The 22,588-nt window shown below is 59.5% G+C and overlaps 2 protein-coding genes across 5 annotated transcripts; both read right to left on the bottom strand.

Annotated features, from left to right (window-relative positions):
* Window positions 1–1,216: 1,216 nt before the first annotated feature.
* Window positions 1,217–6,554, bottom strand: GLA (galactosidase alpha). 2 transcript variants are annotated; one of them, XM_082488131.1, is made up of 7 exons: window positions 6,376–6,554; window positions 5,863–6,037; window positions 5,454–5,631; window positions 3,878–3,969; window positions 2,801–2,962; window positions 2,041–2,238; window positions 1,217–1,818 (listed from the first exon to the last, which is right to left on the bottom strand). In XM_082488131.1, exons 1-7 carry the CDS (start codon window positions 6,543–6,545, stop codon window positions 1,555–1,557), a joined length of 1,239 nt encoding a protein of 412 aa, XP_082344257.1. In that variant the 5' UTR covers window positions 6,546–6,554; the 3' UTR covers window positions 1,217–1,554. The 2 variants fall into 2 exon arrangements, with proteins under 2 accessions (XP_082344257.1, XP_082344258.1); XM_082488132.1 differs by lacking the exon at window positions 2,041–2,238.
* Window positions 6,555–13,271: 6,717 nt separating this feature from the next.
* Window positions 13,272–22,588, bottom strand: LOC309675730 (glycine receptor subunit alpha-4; the record flags this gene model as incomplete). 3 transcript variants are annotated; one of them, XM_082488092.1, is made up of 10 exons in its annotated part: window positions 13,272–13,559; window positions 15,739–15,843; window positions 16,748–16,897; window positions 17,188–17,402; window positions 17,486–17,626; window positions 17,831–17,913; window positions 18,047–18,270; window positions 18,990–19,057; window positions 19,437–19,570; window positions 22,360–22,442. In XM_082488092.1, 10 exons carry the CDS (start codon window positions 22,440–22,442, stop codon window positions 13,272–13,274), a joined length of 1,491 nt encoding a protein of 496 aa, XP_082344218.1. The 3 variants fall into 3 exon arrangements, with proteins under 3 accessions (XP_082344218.1, XP_082344219.1, XP_082344220.1); XM_082488093.1 differs by lacking the exons at window positions 15,739–15,843; window positions 18,990–19,057 and having other exon boundaries at window positions 22,360–22,588; XM_082488094.1 differs by lacking the exons at window positions 15,739–15,843; window positions 22,360–22,442 and having other exon boundaries at window positions 19,437–19,566.

The following is a 22,588-nucleotide window of genomic DNA, read 5'->3' as shown; positions in this document are numbered from 1 at the left end:
AGGGACAGCTTCGTGCCCACAGTTCCCCCAGCTGCATGCTGTCACACTGAAACTGATGGTGGGACAGGCCTCAGCTGCCTGTCCCCGGTGTCTTGACTGCTGCTCCTACCCTGGGCTTTGACGGGGTAATCCACTTGAGGCAGCAGTATGCTCCCTATGAGCAGGAAGTCCACTGTCAGCAAATGCTGGGAGCGCGATGCACAGCTCTCTCAAGCGTAACTTTCTTGTAGTGGAAGTAGAGCTGGATGATGGAGAAATGCCTCTTCACATCTTCATAGGGACCGAGAGCACTCAGTTATCAAACTAACAGAATTTGTATTTTTGCTTATTCAGTACTGGCTGATGTGATTGGTGTTTTAAAATGTTGGCAGCAGTGGCTTTGGCCTTTGCCCACAAGACGGATGGTATAGCTGAATCATGTCAGCTTTACTGAGTGCTGTTAGTAGTATTCATGACAAATTTCACAAGATTTTTAGTGACTTGAACAAACTGGTTTGTTTTCTAAAACCCAATTTAATTTCAGATACCATGCTGTACTCCTGTACAGTGGAACTAAGAAAATGCTTAGCCTTTTTAAGGGACATTTTAATGAAAGTGCTTAATCACAGAAATAAGAACAAATCAAGATACCCTGATTGTGTAGAAAAAGGAGAGAGAAGAGAAAATACTTGTCCATAATGGTTGCACAAGTGATTAATTATCCATCTCCCATCTCAGAATGACCTGTGTTACTCAACCTAAAGGCTACTGCCAGCAGTGGAAGGCAAGCACACAGGTATTTCTGGAAGGCAGCTCATTGAGGAAGGGGACCCCAGTGGCCACATGAAGAGATTTGATATGTAAAGGGAAATTATAGCCACTGGTGAGAGGAAGATTCCTGGGGTAAGGAGAAACAAAAGCTGAGTTTGAAGGTGTAATACTTAATCGCATTTATACTAAGCAGCCAGCTGTCAGGAAAGCAGTTGCTAAGAAGTGCAGTGATTTAGGTCAGTCCCTGAGTTGTCAGAAGGTGGAAGTAGATGTCCACGCTCTGAAGATAGTGTTGGGTTTCTTTAGCGGGGGTAGGAGCAGCTTTTCTTGTTCTTGGACTCTGTGCCCGAGCCTGGAAAAGCAAGAACAAGGCAGCCAGGGTGTGTTTCCCTATTGTCCCTGAAATGCTCGAGGAAAGCTGTGAGATGCTGCACGTATCCTTTGCATTTATTTGGTTGGTAGCGGCAGTGGGCGTTGGTAGCGGCAGTGGGCATTGGTAGTGGCAGTGGACATAACAGGAGTTGCTGCCCTGCTGGGGCCCTTCTAACCCCTTGGAGGAGTTAGGTGAGATGCCAGAGAAAGGGTAAACAGAAGAGAAGCAGCGCCCCTTTCTCTGGTACCTCTTGGTGATGGACTAATGGGTATTTGTCACACTAGGCTGAAGGTTCAAAATCTATGTAGAAGCAGGAGTAGTGAATGTGTGAGGAGAGAACAAAGGCACCCTGCTTGGAGGAAGGAGACAGGCTTCTTGTGACAAGAAGGTTAGACAGCCTGAGGCTTACGAAAAGATTGTCTTTGTGCCTCCTATAGTGCCACTACTTTCAGCAGTGCAGTGCCTGTTGGGTTCACCTCTACGCTCAGGGAGGAGACCCAGTTGTAAACCCCCCAGTCCCTGCTGGCTGGCAGGATCTGCCGGACAGAGCATGCTGGGTTGCAGGCCAGCCCATTGCCAAGGAAGGTGAGAGAGAAGGTGAAGTTCTGGGGTCCCCCAATCTCCTGGTGGTTCAGCACTGCCACAGCATAGGCTTGGCCAGACAGGGGCCGCTCCCACAGCTCAAAGTTCTTGTCCTGCCAAGGAGAGAATAAACGTAGGGTTTACGTTAGGGGAGGCAGAACTGATGGTCTTCATGCCTGTCTGTTTAAGCAGGCTTCAGGAACAAGTGGGCTTACTGGGCTCGTGTTCCCAAACTCCAAGTGCTCCTATATATCCCGTGTGTTCCCAGTGTCCCCTTTCTGAGGAGGCTGGCTGCCTGTGCCCCACACCGCACCCCCAGCCTGGTCCTGCTGTACCTTAGTGATTTGGTATCCCTGCTTGCCCAGTGGATCCTGGTTGATGGCGATCACCTCTCTGTTCTGGAGCAGCCACTTGGCCTCAGGACTAATGTGCCGGAGGTCGTTGGACATGAAAAGGGGAGCTGCCATAATAGCCCACATTGCCATCTGAGTCACCGCCTGGTCCCAGCTCAGCCCAAAGTTTCCAATCACCAGCTGTGACAAGAAAACAAAAAGGCCTGGTAACACTGCCTGCCAAAGAGAAACTGGGCCAGCAACCTGAGTGCTGGTAAATGACAGGATGCTGAGGGTGGGACCCCTATTTGGGGACTGGTTAGATAGACTGAAAGAGAGGAGCAGGACCAGCTGGTTGGGAGAGGCAGGGCATGATTAGCGTGGCAATTTAGGATGAACTGGTGGAGGTAAAGAAGAATCTTTAACTAGCTAGGCAGTGTTCAAGAATCTGCTTTTGGATGCAGCTATTGCCTCCTTGCAATGCTGGCACCCAGGGCTTTTCCCTTTGGTGGGAGATGAGAACTTCAGAGATTGTCTCCCACTGTCACACCTGTGTTCTGAACTAGTTAGTGTTGCTTGTAGAGGCTGCATTACAGAGAGACAGTGCTTCCTCAGTACCTTCTGTAGCTGTAGTTCTCTTTTCCTCTCATCAAATTACTGATCCTAGAGCCCTGTCAGAGCCCTTCCCCTGATTCTCTGCCTCCCCACAAGGAAAGGATTTTTTTGCTGGTGCTGCAGGGGAGGTGGGTGTTGCTCAACTTGCCATGTCAGGATCATTCCAGCCCCCTGGCCCAGCTATCTTCACAATGCTGTCCTGGTGAAGTGCTGTCCAGTCCAAGATACTCTTGATGCTTCTCCAGGAATCATAGACATCATAAAAGTTCCTCCAGTGATTGCAGTACTGCTTGATCTCTGTGTAATTGGGCTGCCAAAACAATGAGTGTGATTAGCCAGAGAGCGTGGCTGTACAAGAACAAGACTGTACACAAAGATAGACTGGATCAGGGATAATTTGGAGGAGAACTATGATACCACCTTCCATGACCAGCTATCTGGATGATCTAGTATATGTTGGTTCCCTAGGATGCCTTGTGCCCAGTAATTCCAGTCGCCATGTTCAGACAACACTATTGCTTCCCTTGGGAGAACAGTTGTGGCCACCTAGCTCTGTTAAAAAATTCCTTTGAGTGCTATTTTACTGAAGGTGTGACAGGGCCAGTGGGATTAAACTGTGACATCCCAGTAATTACTACCATTTCTTGGGTTTACACCCTTTGGTGACTAATGCATTATACTCCCAGTGGGAGGGAATGGCAGCATCCTGTCACGGTGGCACAGCTGAGTGGAGAGTAACATGGTCATGGACCCTGGCTGGCAGAAGTCTGTTGGTAAACAGTGTGGAGAATTCTTATCAAATAGGCTGTCCTAAAGTGTCTCTCCTGGTCCCTAAAGGTGACTGTAAGGCTAAGTCTGCAGCATTCTGCGTCCAGGAGGAATAACACTGAACTATCCGCTACCTGTGTGTCTGCATTGCTAATGTTTGTTCCTCAGTTCCTTGGAGACAGAAAGCAGACGGATGCTGCTGTGTTCTTTGGCATGCTCCAGTTGGGCTGTGCCTTCATGCTGCAGGATCCTACTGAATTCTTTTTAACAGAGAAATGACTTGCCTCAGGTATACTTCAGGGCTCTAGAGGAAAAAGTGGTTTTCCTCCACCTTACAGTCTTGTTCTCTGTCAGACCAGAGAGCAGCAAGTTTCTCGGGTGGCTGTTTTGCAGTCTTAATGCTTTTCTGTTCTTCCCACTGTCAGCCCCAGGATAAGCCTTGAGAAACACTCCTTACCTGCTGCACAGGTCTCAAGTAGAAAGGCCATTCACAGGAATACACAATGCTCCTTCCAGTCTTGTTCAGGGCCAGAGACATGCGCCTGTAACCTAAAGGAAGAGGACAGGCAGAGGTTACACAATCTCCTTGGTCAAACAGAGGAACTAATCTAATGTCACAGGTTCAAGTTTCAGTTCAACTCTTGCAAAATCAAGGCTGAAATGCCATGGGGAGGACAGGGGACCTTATAGTCTGCAGCCTGTTTCTTCAGCCTCCCAAGGACAGGTGAGCTTCTTCACAGCATTGCTACAGGTCATGGGCAGGCTTATTGCTCTGAGACTGCTGATCTCTTTGTACATATAGCTGTGCATAGAGACCACGGTTTTGCTTGTGGCATTTTTTCTTCTAGATACCTGGGAAATACAAGTTGGTATCTGTCAAGCTGCTGGGTACAGCTTTGCTGGGTAATGTTGCAGGAGTATGTCCTTATGAGGCATTTGCACCATATGGACAGGGCAGGAATTCAAAAGCACTATTTTTTTTTCCTGTCCTTGTCTCCGGACAGTCCTTTTAAGTCCATTTTAATCAGCAGAGGGAAGAAAAAGCTTGCTCTCTCCCCTGGAACTGCTTCAATACAACCAGATTCTATCTGGGTTACAAATGATCCAAGAAGAGCTTTCAGCTCAGCTGTCAGTTACGGTGCTGAGCTGTGCTCCTGGCTGCGGCAGCTGGCATATCCCCCACCAACTGGCTTCAATGGGATTGTCACTTGGGCAGGTTCTCCCTGCCAGGCAGAGCCAGGACTGCGTGCAGGATTCCTGCTGTCAAACACCATGTGCCCGCAGTGAGAGCCCAGTCAAGAGAAAAGAGTCTTCTAAGTTGCATCGTTCTTCCCACAGATCTGCTCCCGTGGCACTGGGATTTGCTTGTCCTTGCAGTCTGTATCCAAGCCCCCTCGGCACAGTGAGCTGCTGAAGCTTTCAGCTGCTGACTTGCCAGCCTATGTGCAAATACTTCTGAACTGGGATTTACACTGGTGTGCTTTAAAATTAAAACCCCAATAGGATTTTCATGCCAGAATTCCTTTCATTTATTTCTGTCAAAAGCCCTGATAACTGCCCTTTTTACAGCTGACACAAGCTGTTCTAGCTTCAAGCTTATCTGCGGTGACATAGCCTCACCAAAGGGATTAAGGGTTAAGTGTGTGAAACGCTTTGAGCTCTCCAGTAAAGGCACTGCAGAAGGGTAAAGCCTCTGCTGCGTTAAGAGCTGAGGCGGCAGTCTGCACAGACAGCCCCCAGAGTACGCAGTCAGTGTTTCAGTGCTCAGCATGATGTGGTCTCTGGTGTGAGAAAGCTGCTTTTTCAAGCTGCGCACACCAGTGAAAGCTCCAGGAGGCTGAAACACTTGGACCAGCAACTCTTGCTACCTTGGGTTTGGAACAGAGTCTCATAACTGCTTTTGCAAGCAAATCCCTTAAATGAGTATGCTCTGGGAAAAGCAACTCCCTAGAGCCTGCCCTTGGCCTAGAATTGCTGCTGCCTGCAGAATATTCCCACGCTGTGGCGCAGTGCTGCCTTGTGCCCCCACCTACCTTCTGCCAGCAGCTCCAGCGTGCCAGAGTTGCAGCCGTCAAACTTCAGCAGGTCCACACCCCAGGAGGCGAACGTTTGGGCATCCAGGTCGTAGTGGTTGTAACTGCCAGGGAAGCCAGCACATGTCTTGTTCCCGACATCACTGTAGATTCCCAGCTTCAGCCCCTTGGAGTGGACCTGCACTTGCAGACAGAAAGAGAACTGGAGATGAGGCAGCTGCAAGGCAGCAGGAAGCGGAGCTGAGCCAGCAAGGGAAGCAAAACCCCACTTTGGCAGGCAGGGCCTGTGCACAGCAGCTATGCAGCCATTCCCCACCTGGCCTTCCCTCTTCTCCCCTGCTCCCAGCACAGCTGCAGGTCGGGTCCCTGACTGCCGTCACTGCCCTATGCTGCAGTGGGTGACACTCACATAGTCAGCCAGCTTGCGGATCCCGCTGGGGAACCGTTTTGGGTCAGCCTGGAGCCTGCCGTTTTCATCCCGTGTTGGGGCCATCCAGCAGTCGTCAATGCAGACAAACTCGTAGCCTGCGTCCCTCCAGCCCTCGGCAGCCATCACGTCCGCCATCTCCATGAAGAGCCGCTCGCTGGGCATGGGGAGGCAGCAGGACCAGGAAAGAAAGCAGAGAACGTGGCAGCCTCAGTTCCAGCACCGATACGGCACCTGTCCCGCCCTTCCGCCACAGGGCTGGGCCGGCCGTGAGCACAATAACGGCAGAGGAGCGTGTGGAAGGCCGTGGCCTGGCTCTCTGCCCTGGCATGGGGACAGCACACCGGCTGCCAGGGGACAGTGCCGCAGAGCATCGCACCGGGCCGGCCGGCCCCGGCCCTGACACCCCCAGAACCGGTACCTGAAACCCCCTCGGGCCGGTAACACCCACCCCACTGCCGGGGCCGTGCCCCGGGGTACTCCCGCCGCCGGTACCTGACGCAGCGGTGCGGGTCGGTGGTGCAATCGGTGCGACAGAGGAAGCGCTCCCAGTGCAGCCAGCCCATCGGCGGCGTCCGCGCCAGCCCGTTGTCCAGCGCCAAAGCCGCCGCCAGCACCGCCGCCGCAGCCAGGGCCCAGCGCAGCGCCCGCCACACCGCCGCCATGGCTGCTGACCAGCCGCCGCGACGATGGGCGGCCCGACCGACCAACCGCCGCGCGACGCCCGCCACGCCTCCGCCAATCCGCGGTAGCGGGGTGTACCGCGGCCCGCCCTCTCTCCGGGCGGTCACGTGGGGCTGGTGGTCACATGAGCGAGGCGGAAGGGCACGTGGCGGCGGGGGTGAGGCTCGGCCGGGTTGGGGCTTGGCCGGGGCCGCCTTCTCTGTGTCCGCTGTGGGACGCGTGGGCAGGGCCGACCCTTCCCGGCTGCCGCACCGAGGCTCCCGTGAGGTGCTGGGAGGGCTTCCCCCGGGGCGGGAGCCTGTGCGTGCGCCTCCTCCCTGCTCCTGGGCCCGGTCCTGCAACACCGTGGCCCTATGTCCGGAGTGCCTGGCGGGACTCGGGGCTGCCATGAGCACTGGGGCAGTGGGTTTGTGCGTGCTCCGTGGTGTCAGTGCTGACTGTGTGAGCACAGGGTCCTGTGGAAGCAGGGTTTGTTTCCCACGGGCCAGAGGCCTGGTTTTGCGTCTGTTCTTTGGCTTTGCCTCAAACCTCCTGGGAACAGCTCCTGAGTGAACCCTCTGATGGCACCTTCCTCCTCAAAGTGCCTTCTTCCCCCTGTTCTCTTTCCTCCTCTGTCATCAATACCCTCTTAACACCCCTGGGTTCCTTCACCCCTCTGAGACACACCACCGGATTAATCTTCCTCACTTTGCCTTTTACCTTGAGCACTACTGCTCCTTGACTGTGACAGCTCGTCCAACGTCAATGGAGGAGGAGGGGTTTGGTGTTACACTGTTTCTTCAGACAGCACCTTGTGGCCTGGCTGCGTGGCGTGTTTGGAGCACAGGGCTGTCGGGTGCCTCAGCTGTGCTGAGGAGCTGGTGGGGTCTCTACTGTGAGCTCAGGGTGTTTTATGGTCCTGTAGGTTGGGAGGTAAGGAATGGGAACGGTGTCTATGCAGAGCCTGGTTCTTTTGCAGGAATCCAAGGATCAGAGTGAAGCCCAGGGCTCAATCCAGTGCTGGCAAGAGGCCAATACAGACCTTGGGGTATGGCCAGGCTGTTTGCTCCGGCTCGGACTGCCTGTGGGGATCCTGAGGGGCTGGATCCAACGTGTTTCTGCCTGGGGTGCCTGTGCCCATCCAGATCTTTGCACTCAAAGATTGTGCACTCAAACAAGTTCAGCCACGAGAGTAAGTCACAGTCACTGGGCATTGCCCCGTTTGCACCAGTAAAATCAGATTGACTGGGGAGGGTGAGATGAGAACCTCTGGGAAGGCGCAATGCTGGTGTCAGCAGGGCCCAGAGAGCTGTTAGGGGCACCTGCATCTCAGTCAGTGTCTCTGAGATGACCCCTAGATTTAATCCCTGTTTTTGCAGGAGTCACACAGCTGTGAGTGCTGCTGGGCCTCACCCTGCTGGACGTATCAGCATTGGCAAAGTGTGTGGCCTGTCAAGGAGGCATGGAGGCTCTCTCGGCCAAGGTAGCAGTGAGAGCAGTGGGAAATGGAAATGCAGAGCTGATTCTTCCCTCCTGTGCATCTCCCCCAGGGCTGGATCAGCACCTGGACCTCTCGTCATGGGCGCTGCCACAGCATGAGAGGACCGCTGCAGGGCTGCGGCTGGCACAGCATTGGGCTCTGGGTGCCGCTGGCGCGCAGGGACATCAAGGCATCTCGCTAGGTGTCCTCCCATCCCTGCTCTGGCGCATCCAGGGAACAAAAGCTCTTCAGAGCCTGTGGTTTGATAATTGCTCCTTGTTTCAGTGCCGGGGTCCTCCCCCTGCCCCTTGAGGGGCTGAAGCGCAGAGGCTTCTCAAAGTCAGACAAAACAAGCCACTTTCGGGGCTGGAAAACCTCATCTCTTTGTTTTTTCTTGTGCAAAACCACAGCCCGGAGCTGGGCAGTTATCCCGTATTCCCAGGGCTTGGGAGTGCTGCAGGGATGATCCTCGCTTGTCTCTGGGATTCAGCCCTCCCTCTCTGCCCCTTCCCAGGTGTCCTGCCTGCCCCCCGGGCAGTACCTGGCCCACCCACAGCCCTTGGGCTGGGGAGCATGTGGGGTGCCCCATGGACTGCATGTGCTGGCTGCCTTCCCCTGAGCGGCGCAGGCTGGTCCTAAAGCGATGCTGTGGGGGTGGATGTGGCTGTGGGGGCATGGGGTTTGGCAGGGCACCAGCAAAGCCCCTCTGAGTGGGTGGAGGTGACAGTCTGTGGTGTGATGCTGCAGCTTAGATGGCAGGGGCAGGCTGGGGGCCAAAGTACCCCTTGGGTCCTGGGGTTCCTCTGTCCGGGGGCAGTGCTGGCAGAGCTGTGCTGAGGGCTGGGGTGCTGGCACAGCCACGCTGCCTGAGTGCCCCACACCTGGAGCTTCCCTGTGGTGGAAGAATCCCGCCCTTATGGGGCCGGCCACAGTGGGTCTGTGGTCCTGCGAGGCCTTCATGCACTGTGGTGTGGCCAGATCCCAGCAGGGCATGCTGCCAGTCCAGCTCCTGATGCTTTCCTCATGCCTCGGTTTTCCCATCTGTAAGGAGCAGCCCTGGCCCGCTCAGGACTGGCTGGCTGACTTTGGAGCCATTTATTTTCTTTAAAACAAATCCATGCCTGGGCAAAGTGTGAAGGGTGCTGAGTTCTCAGAGCCCCGGCAGGGGCCTGTTCTTGCTGCATTGAACTCGCCTGGCTCCAAACCTGGTGTCCCAAACAGCATGGGACATGCTGTCCTGTGGGCATCGGTCCATCTGGACAGGGTGGTTTGGTAAACCTCTGGCAGTTGGTGTTGCCCCAAAGGCAGCTTCAGGGTGTGGGTGCAGGCAGGAGGCCCTGGTGAAGGAGGTGGGGAAGAAGGAAAGGTTTGGCACCCTGATGCTGCCATGCACAGCAGCAGAGCAGGATCAGGCCCTCTGTGGTTGGTGGAGGGGGGCCTTGCTGGTGTGCCATTGCAGTGCCTGGCCAAGGGCATGTTTCCTTGGCGCCACGCAGCCACCCCTGTTGGTGTTGGTGAGGGGCCGTGCTGCCCCAAACCTATGTGTGCCTGTGGCTGCCCAGCCCTGGGCATGCCATTGGCAGGCTGTCGGGAAGCGGCCAGTGCCAGTGATGCTCATTTTACTGTCTGGGATTCCCATTAACCTGGTGTAACTCCACTAACTTCCATTTAAACCAGCAATTAACTTGGCCATGGCTGTTGGTCCCATGTCTGTCCTGCTTCCCATGGAGGTTGGGATGTGTCCCCCAATGCACAGCCTCTGGTGGGAGACAGAAAACTGACTCCGTCTGAAGGCCATGGGCTTTGCTGGGGGATGGAGCCACCTGGGCTGGCCCCTGGCCATGCTGCGACCTGTGGGAGGGCATGGGGCTCAGCACCCCCAGCCTGGGTGCTGCCACTGTCCCCAGGATGCGAGAGATCTGCTGGAGCTGTGGTACTGGCGAGCAGTAACAGCCCTACAGCTGTGTGGGTTTCCCAGCGGCTCCCAGTCCAAACTGGGCTGCTGGGAGAACCAGGCTGAGTGCTGCTCCAGACCCTGAAACTGTTCCTGGGGACACCCAAACCGCAAGGGTCTGCATGGGGCAGCACTCCCCTCATGCCTTTGCTAGTGCGGTGCCAGGAGTGAAGCCCCCCCCTCCCCTCCCGACCTTGCCGCGACCAGCGCACGGTACCTGGGGCTTTAGCTTTGGAAGGATGTGTTGGGTTTTTATCATTTTCATTTTTCTGGGATGCATCTGTTCCCGGAGCTGTGTAGCTTCGGGCTGACTGCAGTGTTTGTCTCCAAACAGACACTGGTGCCCAGACCTGACTTTCAGCAAGGGAGAGAAAGAAGAGCAGGGAGTGAAGAAACTGGGCGCACTGTGCTGGCGTGAAACATTTCCCCGCTCTTCCCTTGGTTGTGTCCTCTCTAGGTTTGGGGTGGGGGCAGGAGCAAGACCTCAGGGGGTTTGGTTTGTCCCATCTAAAGAACAACCCCAGCACCACATCGATGTGGGTACACCTCGCTTTCTCTCCTCCCCACTGCAGAAGACCCCGATGGGGCCGGGCGGGTGATGGGGCTGTGAGGTACCAACAGAGATGGTCTGTGAAACTTGGCCCGGAGGACAGAGGGAGATTGATGTTTGCTTGGGCGCTCGGCCCTCAGCTGTGGGCTCTGCCTGCCCCCGCGCCAGCTGGGGACAAAAGCGCCAGCCCCGGGTGACACTACAGGGCTGGCGTAAGTCCCCCAGGACAGCTGGCAGCTCTGTAAGGCTGGCGCACGCCCAGCGAGCCGGCACGAAGGGGCCGTGCAGGGAGGCTCACCCATGGGGATGCTCGCCCTTGTTCGGGTGTCTGGGCTCCACTGTGGAGGCAGAACACCCCTCCTAGCCCCACATCTGCCCCTTCTTGGGTCCTGTCCCCTGGCCAAGCCTGGATGGGGTGGAAAGGAGCTGGGGTGACCACGGGGAGCACCCTACAGAGCTGGGGGGGGAGAGGAGAGTGATGGGGTTTGGGTTTGGGAGCTCACAGGTGGCTCCCACCCAGCCCTGCTGGCATCTCTAACATGAGAGATAAAACCCAACAGTCATGACCAATTATGTCAGAAACCCATGGAGTTAATGATATCTGGGTCTAATTGCAGGTCAGGGCTCCTGTTCCCACAGGGCTGTTGTGCCCTTATCCCCATGTCCCTCCCACGCATGGGGGTCCCCGCCAGGAGCTGGAGCTGGCCACAGGGTCCTCGGCAGAGACAACCCCCCAGCACACCACTGAAAATCCCAGAAAAGCTTTATTTGCGTAGGAAGATTGATGGTGTTTAAAAACCCACCACTACTAGAGGGTGGCTTGGCCACCCAGTGCCTGTGGGTGCTGCTCGGGCGCTGGCACCTCCCCGTTTGGTGCTGCCTCGAGGGTGCCAGCCGAGATGAGGAGATGAGGTGCACCCCTTCCTCCACCTCCAAATGGGGCCTCCCCAAAAACAAGTCTCAAAAGCCTGGCCTGGACACACGGTGGGGAAGGCATGCACGGTGGTGGCGGTGGGATGGAGCTGGCTCATCCTGTCCTGGTGGGTCCTTGGAGTGGCCTGGGGCTAGTTCTTCTTTGCTTGCCCCATCTGTGAAATGGGTGCATGCAGGTGAGCGCTCTGCAGGGTTCGGGGGGCTGGGCACGGGGCGGGGGTGCGGGGCTTTGCTCCTGGTGAGTCATGCGAGGGAGAGGGTGATGCCTGCCCAAGGAGCAGGGCCAGGGGCCATGGTGGGGGTTTCTGCCCAGGTCTGTGCTCCTCCTGCCCACATCCCCCTGCCCTGCAAGGTCCCCTTTGCCATGACAGGCAAGTCACCAGTGCCCTCACTGTGCCATGGTGGCACCACAGCCTCCAAGAAAAGGGGCGAATCCCATTTCCATTCTGCCCTGCCTGGAAGTCCCCGGGCCCTGTCCTCCACCCAGGGCCATTCGTGGATGGACCCTGCTAGGCTGTGAGCCCCCCCAGGCTGGCTGTGAGCAGGGGGAAAGGAGAGCATCAACACATTTCTTTCTGTAGGACCTACATAAACATCACCTACTGCTTTTATTTCCTGCTAAGCACGGAGGATATCCAGGTCTGGAGGGCTGGAAGCCTTGCTGAGCTTGTCCTGTCAAGGTTTGGGATGCTCTACTCTCCGGTGGAGGAGCAGCGGGGGTAACCCCCCCAGGGGATGCTGCACCAGGGTGGAGAGAAAGCTGTGGAATGGGGCAGTTTTCACCTCTGACTTTCTGCTGGCACTGTGGTGCCATGGGAATGCAGCAGTCCTGGGATGTCACCACTCACTCTACTCCTCCAAAGGGATCAGCCAAGCTGGCCCCACTACTTCCATCCTGAAAAATCTCCCTCGGAAGGTGGGCTGTGTGCCCTACCCTGCAGGTAGTGCAGTGCTGGCTCCCCAGTGCCATGCAGCTCCCATCTGTGGTGGCAATGGCTGTCTGCGCCCTTTCACCATCAGCAAGATCAGGCTCACCTTCTGCCTGCCCCAGGGCTGGCATTTCCTTGGACGAAAGGGAACCTCCTGCCCAGTGTTCCTGCTACAGTCCTGCCTGCAGCTTCGGGCATCACGGGCAGCTCTGGGCTCTGCAGGGAGGGAAGCATCCTCGACTCGCTGCTTTGCTGTGCGTTGGAGCTGGTTGGGGGCTGCAGGGGCCCTGCCCATTGCTGGGCTGGGGGCTATGGGGCCATAGCCGGCACCCCACAGTCTGGGCACAGGCAGGGGTGCTGCCTGCTGTTTCCTGCAACCGAGCTCTGGTCCAGGGGAGGAGAGGGGACTGCAGCCTCTCCCTGACTGCTCATGGCCCACGGCTCAGTGGTGCAGCCTGGAAAAACCCCTGCCTGACATGGAAGGTGTGGAGAGGTGGAGGGTGTTTGGCTGGAAGGTGGTGTTCCCTGGCCGCCAGCTGTGCAGCATCCCAAAATACCAGAGGCTCCCCTGTGTCACAGCAGTGCAGCATCCCTGGGGCTCCCCCAGCTGCGCAGCATCCCTGGGTACCCAGGGGTGACACCATGCAGGAGGCAGGAGGGCTCCCTCTCTCCAACTAACCGTGGGGACCTGGGGTTGCCGATCCCCCCCCTCGGTGCCCCAGCATCCGAATGGACATGGGGGCTGCCACATGTCCAGGCTCTGAGGCCCAGCCCGGCTGTGCCGCTGCTCCAGGACAGAGGGAAACGTGGTTCTGGCTGAGCTTGTGATGCCCAGGCGCGCTGCGGGGGTCAGTCCGAGAGGCAGTCATGCTTTTCTGGGCCTCAGGGCACCGAGTGGATGTCCTCTGAGCGCAGCACTTTGTAGACAACCCAGTAGAAGATATTGAAGACCAAGAAAGTGAAGGGGAAAACGGCTCGGGAGATGGTGTCGATGCGCTTAGCCCGGTCAATGTAGCGCCTGTGCAGGCTCTCCCCTTCCCGCAGCAGCACGCTGGCCGGGGGAGGGCTGTAGATGCTGGGGCCCTCCCCAGCCCCGTCCTTCGGCTGCAGGCAGGGGCCCAGCCCGTAGCCTCGCAAGTAGAAGCGGCTCTCACGGACGAGCTCTTCCTCCTGGCGAAGAGAAAGGCTATCAACTGGGGCACCCCATGGGCGCTGATACTGCAGGGCGAGCGGGCGCTTGTGGCTGCATGTCCTATACACCCCCCTGCCAGGCGGTACGGTCATGTAAGTGCCTGGCGCAAGGTTAGGCGTTTTTTCAGAAAGCCCGAAGGGTGCAGGCAAAAGCACGGGGCCGGCGGGCTGCAGGCAGAGGCAGGCAGCGGTGTGCACGGGGTGTGGGGGCGAGCACTGTCATCCAGCACGTGTTTTACGGGTGCGTCCAAGGGCAACCCCGATCCTGGCAGCCCCACACTGATCCCCCCTGGCCTCCTCCCAGCTCCGGCTGGGAAGCCCGGCTCTCCGGCAACTGGGGGGATGGGGGTGAACTGGGGGGTGTGGGGGGGAGATGGGCACATGGGGGCACAGGGGATGCAGGTTGCACGTGGGGGGAGGGCACAGGGGTGCAGGGTGCATTGGGGTGCAGAGCACGTAGCGGTGCAGGGTGCATTGGGGTGCAGGGAGCCTGGGGGTGCAGGACCTGCTGTGGCAGCCGTGTTTGCTGCAGGGTGGAAGCACTCCTGTGCTGGTGAATAGGAGGGGGCAGGCAGCGAGCTGGGCAGGGATGCAGGAGCCTGGCTACCATCAGGGCTCGCAGGACCTCCCGGTACCTCCAAGGGTGCAGACCCCTGTTTCTCCCCATGGCTGCTTGGCGGGGGCTGCCCGGTGCAGCAGAGGGAGGTGGAGAGAGCTGGAGTCCTTGCTGGTCTCCCCGTCCCTGCTCACCCCATCTCTCCCCACACTGGCAGGAGGCTGCAGGGAGGGCAGCGTGCCCATGGGGCTGCATGCCTATGATGAAACCTGCAAAAGTGCCGTGAGAGCTGGGCACCTTTCCTCGCTCTCGGGTCGCAGCCTGCGGCCATCGTCTGGGGCACAGCCCTGCTCGCCTCGCAGCCCCTCGGTGCCGGCCAGGCCAGCGGAGCCCACGCTCCTCCCCAGCCACAGCTGCGCATCCTTAGCGACTCGCCTCTTTTATCCAGGGAGGTGGGGGGGGTGTTGTGTGTGAGCAAAGATTTGGCGAGGGACCAGCACACGCAAGCCCGGGCTGCACGTCTGGCTTCTCACTGAGCCCCCTGGCCAGTCGTTTGGTCCCTGTGGCTCATCCCCCTTCTGCCACGCCGGTGCCACATCTGGCTGCGGTGGGTCTCTTCTCCCAGGGCGTGCTGCAGGCCAGCCCCTCGCCTTGTGCTGTGCCCACACGCAGCCCGGGTGCCAGATCCCAAGCGCCATCTCCGACCGGCACTGCCCTCCAAACCCCGGAGAGAGGCTCCTCGCTGAGGTCAGCCTGCACAGGCGCTCAGCCGGCAAGGGGGCTCTCATGCGGAGAGCTTGCGCCCTGGCATCTTTATTTAACTCAGAAATCTGCCGGCTAAGCGAGATTTCTCAGTGGGGAGAGCAGCAGCGGCTCAAATTGCTGAGATTAGTTCTCATAGCAGGAGAGTTTTATTCCCCTGTCCCAGGCTGAGTGCTTGCGGCCACTCCGGAGGGACATGGCAGGGGGGGAGCCAGGGTGCCCTGGGGGTCAGCAGCTATTCCCCCAGCCCGGGGAGCCAGCAGACCCAGCCAGGACGTTTGGAGGAGGAGATGGCAGACTGGGAGTGCTGGTCTGCCCTGCCCCACCGCTCCTGCCTGCTCCTCAAGCTGCAAAGTGCCCGGGCGCCCCGAGCAAGCGCCAGTGCTGGGGCTACTGCGGGCAGCTATGAGTGCCTCAAATCCAGAGAAGCTGGGCAGGCAGAGCCCTCACCCCGCCAGAGGTGTGGGCACGGCTGGGGGAGCTGGGCAGCAGCCCAGGGGTGGCCGTCGGTCCACCCCAGCATCACTCGTCCCTCAGCAAAGGGGGCTGCTTTGCATAAGGGGAAACTGAGGCGCAGAGCAGGGGTGTCTGCATGGAAGTCTGTTCCATTCCCATCCCTCGCGCAAATCTCTTTTCAGCCTAGGGAGCAGCAGCTCCATCCTACGGGCACACGCGCTGTGCAAATCACTGCCCTGCCTCTTCCGCGGTCCCTTGCTGGTCCCCGGGGCTGGCTCCTGGGGGGCTTGTTTTGGGGAAGGGGGGAGTGAGGCTGGCTGGGGGTGTGCTGCGCTGCACTGCACGGGGAGGGGAGGGGGAAGCTGCCGGAGGGTCGTGCTTTACCCGGGAGCTGGAGAGCTGCGAGAGCGTCGCGTAGGTGTGCTCGCCGCCGTGCCGGCCACTCAGCTGCCGCAGGGACTCCAGGCTGGCCGTCCCGCTGCTCAGGCCCTTTTGGCATCCGACAGTGCGCATCAAACAGAAACAGGACAGCGGGTGACCGATGGCTCTGCCCCAGCCCTGGGGACAGTGGCTCTGGGCACCGGGATGGGGACAGCAGGGGGACAGGGACTCCACGTAGGGGGGGAAAAGCCCCTCTAGCAGTGCCCGGGCACCGGGATCTGTCTTCAGCACACGCTGAAGGGATTTGGCTGCTCGGAGCACTGTGACCCTGTGTGCTGTGTACGTGTACCCATGTTTTCCGTGGAGGTCTGGTGCCTCGCAGTGTGCTTATGGCAGGAAAATGAGAGTGGGGCAGTCGCGTGCCTTCCCTGAGCATCCCGCAGGCCTGATGCCTGCGCTGATGGGCTGATGGAGGGGAGGGCTGTCCTTGAGCGTCGGACCCTGCCTCTGCAAGCCCTGCTGAGCTCCTGTCTGCAGCCCAGACCCTGTCTCTGGCTGCCACCAGGTCCCCTTGGTGCTTCACTGCCCTGATGCAGCAGTGAGCTCCTGTCACCGCTGCAGCACAGCGAGGAGCCCGGGGTTGGGGCTGTGGGTAAGGGGAAAGGCTGTTTCCCCCACCCTCGCTGTTTATTTTTCTGCTTTTTTAGAGGAAGCAGAACCTGAGGAGGTCCCGGCAGGAGGATGATGGCACCCTTGGCATGTTTGTGCTGGCAGGGCTTTGGGCACCCATGGGTGCTGTGCAGTGTGCTGCTCGGGCAGGCAGAAGGACTGTGATGCCTGTGGGTTCCTGATGTGCTGGAGGGTCTGGCTGCAAGCTCCGGGCAGTGGGACACAGCCTAGCACTGAGCCCTGCCTTGGTGGCGGCTGAGAAACTGGCCCTGTAGCCCCGGGGTGTCCCCTCGGTGGCTGAGGATGGGCAGATGTCATGACAGCGGTGGTGGGAGGGACTCACCATCCTCTGCCGCCGCTGGCGCCGGCGCAGGCGCATGAACTCCTTGTGCTGGCGGGAGACAAAGTTGACAGTTGCGTACTCCAACAAGGCGGCAAAGACGAAGAGCAGGCACACGGCCATCCAGATGTCGATGGCCTTCACATAGGAGACCTGCAAGGGTGAGAAGGGGGCTCAGGGACCCGCTGCCCCCCACCTCACTCATCCCCCAGCTTCGCCCTGCTGCCAAGGGGCACGGGAGCCCTCTCAGCTGGGACACGCGAGCCAGAGCTCACCTGGCCAAGCGCCTTGGCACACGCGGTGCCCCAGCCGGCAAGCCTACAGACCCAACTGTTCCCGAGGGAAGGCTTCCCATGCCCATGGGGCACTGGAGGTGGCAGCGGACACCCCGGGTGCCCCCGGCAGGCTGCAGCGCGGGAGCCCGGCATGGAGCCAGCACTGACCTTGGGCAGGGAGGCACGGGAGCCGGCGCTCTGCGTGGTCATGGTGAGCACGGTGGTGATGCCCAAGCCCACCCGGGCTGGCGCTGCGTCCATATTGATCCAGAAGGAGACCCAGGATAGGATGACGATGAGCAGGCTGGGGATGTACATCTGGATCAGGTAGTAACCCATCTGCCTCTCCAGGTGGAACTTCACCTCAATGCAGGTGAACTTGCCTGGGGGGAAAGACATCCCCGACAGGTGAGAGGGACCTCTGGGCCATGGCTGGGGGGTGGCAGCAGATCCCTGGGGTGCTCACCTGTGTTGTAGTACTTGGTGCAATAGCCCAGGTCCTTCTCATTCCTGAGGATGAACTGAGGGAGTGTCAAGCCCTCTGCCACCTGCACGGCCTCCTGCTCCTCCAGCCACTCGAAGATGAGGTCATTCATGGTGTAACCAACTGGAGAGGACAGAGAGAGCCATGGGATGGGGGGGACATGCACCCCGTTCATCCCCACTGTGAATGACCGCTCCTTCCTGCTCACCTCCCTCAGAAGCAGGGAGATGCCAGCGGATGGGATGGGATGGGATGGGATGGGATGGGATGGGATGGGATGGGATAGGGGGAACGAAGCACAACTTGAATCCCCCCATAGGTACTCACAGCTCTCCAGCTGCATGGTGCACGTCTGGATGTCCATAGGGAAGTTCTTGAGGTCCATGGGACAGGACAGGATCAGTGTCAGCCTAGAGGAGACAGAGGAAAGGAGGGGGTTGCTGGCGGCTGGGGCAGTTGGGGAGGAGAAAGCTGCCCCATGGAGGCAGGAGGAAAGCTTCGCCACCCCACTTGGGCACTGCACCAGAGGAAGAAGGGTTCTACCTAATGCTGTAGAGCACGTTGCCATTCTTGAAGATGCGCAGCAGCTTGTTGTCGGTGGTGACCTCGTGGAAATTGGCCCCTTTCTCATTGGCAAAGAACAAGTCTGGCTTCCAGATGGAGTCGAGCATGGAAGGGTCAAGGTCGAGGGAGTCATCGGGGTACTCGCGGTAAGCCAAGCGGGGGTCGTTCCACTGCTGCCGCAGGAAGACATTCACCCGGTAGTCCTGGGGCAGAGGGCACCGCATCAGCTGGGAGCACTCCACTGGTGCTCAGGGAGGAGGAGGAGGAAGAGGAGAAGATGGAGGAGGAAGGAGAGATGGAGGAGGAGGTGAAAGGGGGTCTCTCAGTCAAGGCTCAGCCCTGTAGGTGCTGACTGCCTGACACTAACGATGCATGGGGAAGGGGCAGGTCAGGAGCCTTCCCATGCTGCCAGCAGACAGGGGAAATGAAAAAGCCAAAGCCACAGCAGCCGAGAGGAGGAGAAGGAGGAGGAGGACCAGTAGCTGCTGCCTGTAGTGTTCCTTGCAGGGCTCTGTGGCCCTGTGGGGAATTTTTAGTCCTGGGGCTTCCTCAAATGAGTTCCTCATGCACCCGAGGAGGCTGGGGATGGTGGGGACACAGAGCTCGCTTGCGTGGTACAGCACCTGATGAGCCTGCGAACAGCAGGGACCCACCGCCAGCTGCCTTGCTCCGACCCTTTGGGGTGTTTGTCCCAGCTCAGATACAGGGAGTGTGGCCCACACAGGCATGCTCTGGTTAACTGACCCCAGAAAAGCCACAGCTATTTGCTATGGCTCTGCATGTCCCCACTGGGGTGCCAGGGCCAGCTTGTAAGCACAGCCATGGGCTCGGGCACTGGGACCCGCATGCTCCCCGGCACAGCCACCACCAACCCCGAGGCACTGGGAGAGGAGCCTGTTGCAGTGGTGAAACCTTCACTCACCATGGTGGTCTCAGTGACGGAGCCGAAGCTGTTGATGAAGATGTTGCACGTCACGTTGACGGGTGGACCTGGAAAACAGCGTGAAGCCTCCTCTCGCTGCTGGCCAGGGAGACACGTGCACCGCAGAGGCACACGTGGGGACACCGCCTCCTGCCTGCGCTGCGCGGATGAATGCACCCGAGCATCCCCCCCCCCCCCCGCTGGGGTCACCCCCGTAGTGCTCTGTGGGGAGCCCCAGCACTGCAACCGCCGCGCTGTCAGGCGAAACAGGCCCACGCGGGGCAGCTGTGGTCGCAGCAGCAGCCGGGACTCTGGGGAGGGTGTTGGGATGGAGGGACAGCGGGTCAGGATCCTGCCCCCAAACCCATACCTGCCCGTTCCCCGATTTTGGGCAGCCATAAGTCATGGGTCACTGCCAGGTTTGGGAGCCCCACGTCCTGCTCTTACCTTTGAAATTGGGTCGAATCCGGGCATCATACCCCGACGTTCGTCCCATAAGCTTGTCCAGGAAATCAGAGGGTGACATGGGCTTGGGCGAGCTTCGGGAAGCAGCTTTAATCTCCTCCCGCCCTGAGACCAGCCTGTTGGGTGGAGGAGCCAGGTTAGCTGCCTGCTGGCACCAGGGGTCCGCAGGCACATTTCGGCATCCCGCGGGGACTGCCAACTGCCAGGGGAAGCGGCTGTGCCTGCGTCGCACCCGCTCCAGTGCCAAGTCAGCGCACTGACCCCAGACCCCTTCCTCCCTCCACTGTGACCCCGGCGGCTTCCCCCCTCGCCCGCCACAGCCCAAGTGCCACGTGCCCACGTTTTGCCTGTCCCCCTGCCAGCAGAGCCCCTGCCCGCCGTGTCCCCTGGTGTGGGGTTCGGGGCCGGGTGCCTCCCAGCTCCAGGGCTGCCGTGGGAACGGGGGCGATGGCCTTGTGCACAGCAGATGGTGCTGGAGGGGGAAAGCTGTGGGGCTCCCTCCCGGGTTCAGTCACCAGCCCCGGCTTGAGTTGCTGAGCGAATGTCCGTACCCTGCCTGGCGTGGACTCATGGCTTGGGGAGCTTGGGGGACACAGCACCCCCCCTCCCGAGCTGTGGGCTGGCCTGGCATGAGCAAGGAGGTCCCCTGGAGCACAGCTGGGATTGTGACACTTTGCCAGGGGCCAAGACGACGTAGCAGGAGAGGAGCAGCAATGCCCACCTCCACACTGGCCGTGGCACAGAGCTGACATGAGCTCTCCCACGCAGCGCGCCCAGCAATGATGGAGACTTATTTAAACTGACCTCGCAGGGGATATTTTTGTGAATGCAACTTAGGCTGCCAGTTTCTCTGCTTCCGTCAGTCTATAATGATCATTTCAAGGAACAATGCGAGCTACGTTCGCTCACCACATTGCCAGGCATGTGGCTGGGATGGAGAGGAATTAGCTAGAGACCTCTGGACACAAAGGGAGCTTTGAGCACACTGCTGGTGCTGCCGCACACCGTCTCATAACTCCACCAGGTCCGTGCCCGGGTGGGTCTCACTCCTGCTTGGAGCTACAACCCCGTTATCACAAGCAGAGGATGATGCTGGGACCTGGGATGCCCTGGGGTCCTTGTTCCTACCTCCGTGTTCCTACCAACACACCTTGTTCCAACCTGCTCTCAGGGCAGTGGGATTAATCCTGGAGGGGCTTACGTGCATCCTTGCCAGCTAGAAATGGCCATAACAGCCACTCCAAAATGATCCAACCAGGCAGGTTTTCCCTTAATTGGAGACAGGCAGCAGAGAGTACTCAAGACTTGTCCTGGCCAAGAACAAAAGGCTGGGAGAAATTCCCTCTCTGGGAGCTGCATTGGAGAGGTGCACCCTTGGGGGGAGGGCTGCGAGAGGCCAGGGTAACAAGGAGTTAAGTCAGGATTCTGCCTGCCACATAGCCAAACTGTGTCCTCCACTGGAGAGGAGGATGAGAGTGGAGAGGAGGCTGAGGGTTCTCCCCTGGAGCGTGAGGGAGGAAGGCTCGCTCGGCACCGCGGCAGCTAGCTCCTTGAAGAGCTTCAGCTAACTGGCCGAGCAGCGGTGGATCTGTAGCCCCAGTGATGCTCAGACCGTGGGGACTGCAGAAGGTGCAGAAACGCCTCGGGTGCAGCCACCTCCAGTGGCATAACTGGCAGGGCCATGCTGGCACACAGCCCCCGGGCAAAGCCCCTGAGTCCTGGTTCTTCTTAAGGTTTGGCTACAGCTGCCCAGTTTGGAGACTGCCTGCCCCAGGGGACTCTGCCGCTAACCTGGCCCGGGCACTGTGGGGCCCCGAAGCTCAGCACCTCTGTGGAGTGAGGGGATGGTGAGGCTTGAAAATGCTCACATCCACCTAAAAATGCCACCCCAAGACAAGCAGTTTCCGCATGTGAAGTGATGACACTTTGACACGATTTCCCCCCTCCCTGCCACAAATGCTGCGGTTCCCCCCCATGCGGCTCCAGCTGTACTGGCCAAGTGGTGGGAGGGGGAGTGGGGGCAGGCAGTGGGCTCAGCCCAGCGGCACTGCAGCCCCCCCAAGCCCTCCCCGCCTGGCCCGCTCTCCCCTGCATCCCGCCTTGTCCCAGACAGCACCCAAGGTAGCTGGAGAAGGAAAAAGAGACCCGGGGGCTTTGGATTTTCTACCCAAGTGGGCCAAGAGTTGTTCCCGCACCCACGGGATCTGGGACACCCACTAGCCTTGGCAACCCGGGGATTGGGTCAGGGGCTATCCTGAGCCCCCCCTCCCCCCCCCCAAACACCCTGAGCCAGGAGAGGGTCTGGGCTCCACAGGGGCTTTGCAACACTGGAGAGAGATCTGCCTGGGCCATCACCTGGCTCAGCTCACCCCTTCTCTCCCTGTGACAAGGGTGCCCATCTGGCCTGGGGCCAGAGGGACCATCGGGGACCCAGCACTGGGGCAGGGGCTGTGGGGAACAGGCAGAGCCCGGCTGTGTGCGGCTGGGGCTGGAGGGGGAAGGTCTGGTGGGTCCCTGGGGTGTTGGGTCAGGGTCCCGGGGAATGGGGGGGGGAGGCCAGATTTGGGGAGCTCTGGCAGCCTGTGGGGAGGTCCTGACCAGAGCTGGGAGGGTTCTGGCTGGGGGGAGCAGCCCCTGGAGAGAGGTCCGGATCGGAGGTAGGGGTGCGGGTCCCGGGGCTCCTCGGGTTTGGGAGGGGATGCCCGGCTCCCGCAGGAGACATCCGTCTCCGAGAAGGGGTGATACCCGGGTCCCGGAAGGGAAACGTGGCTCCCAGGTGATGGGAGTCCGGGTGCCGGAGGAGGGGGTGCCGGGGGAGCGGTGCGGAGAGTGGAGTCCCCACGGCCCGCGAATGGGGGCCGCCCCGCCGGACGCGCAGCGCCGAGCACCCGCGCCGTGCGCTCACCTGAGCGGGCCGCGCCGGGGCAGGAGGCAGCCGAGGAGGAGGAGGAGGAGGAAGGCGAGGGCGCCGGCCCGGAGTGCGCCCATCCCGCCGCAGCCCGCAGCCCCGCCGCCCCGGGCGCACGGGCATGACCCGGCCGGCGGCGGCGGCGCCCCCGCTCCCGCTCCCGCCGCACCGGGGCCGCTGCCGCCGCCGCCGCTGCCGCCGCCCCCCGCCCGGTCCCGCTCCTCAT

This window comes from Vanellus vanellus (genome assembly GCF_965231255.1).
Source record: "Vanellus vanellus genome assembly, chromosome: 10".
In the NCBI taxonomy this organism is placed as follows: Eukaryota; Metazoa; Chordata; class Aves; order Charadriiformes; family Charadriidae; genus Vanellus; species Vanellus vanellus.
This window is presented reverse-complemented; position numbering and strand designations above follow the sequence as displayed.

What these genes read in the sequence shown, in the direction of transcription:
- GLA (XM_082488131.1), bottom strand. Translation starts at nt 6,545, where the DNA reads ATGGCGGCGGTGTGGCGGGCGCTGCGCTGGGCCCTGGCTGCGGCGGCG. An exon ending in GACCCGCACCGCTGCGTCAG is followed by an intron (nt 6,038 to 6,375) that starts GTACCGGCGGCG and finishes CCCCATGCCCAG; the next exon opens with CGAGCGGCTCTTCATGGAGA. An exon ending in ACTTGAGACCTGTGCAGCAG is followed by an intron (nt 2,963 to 3,877) that starts GTAAGGAGTGTT and finishes TTGTTTTGGCAG; the next exon opens with CCCAATTACACAGAGATCAA.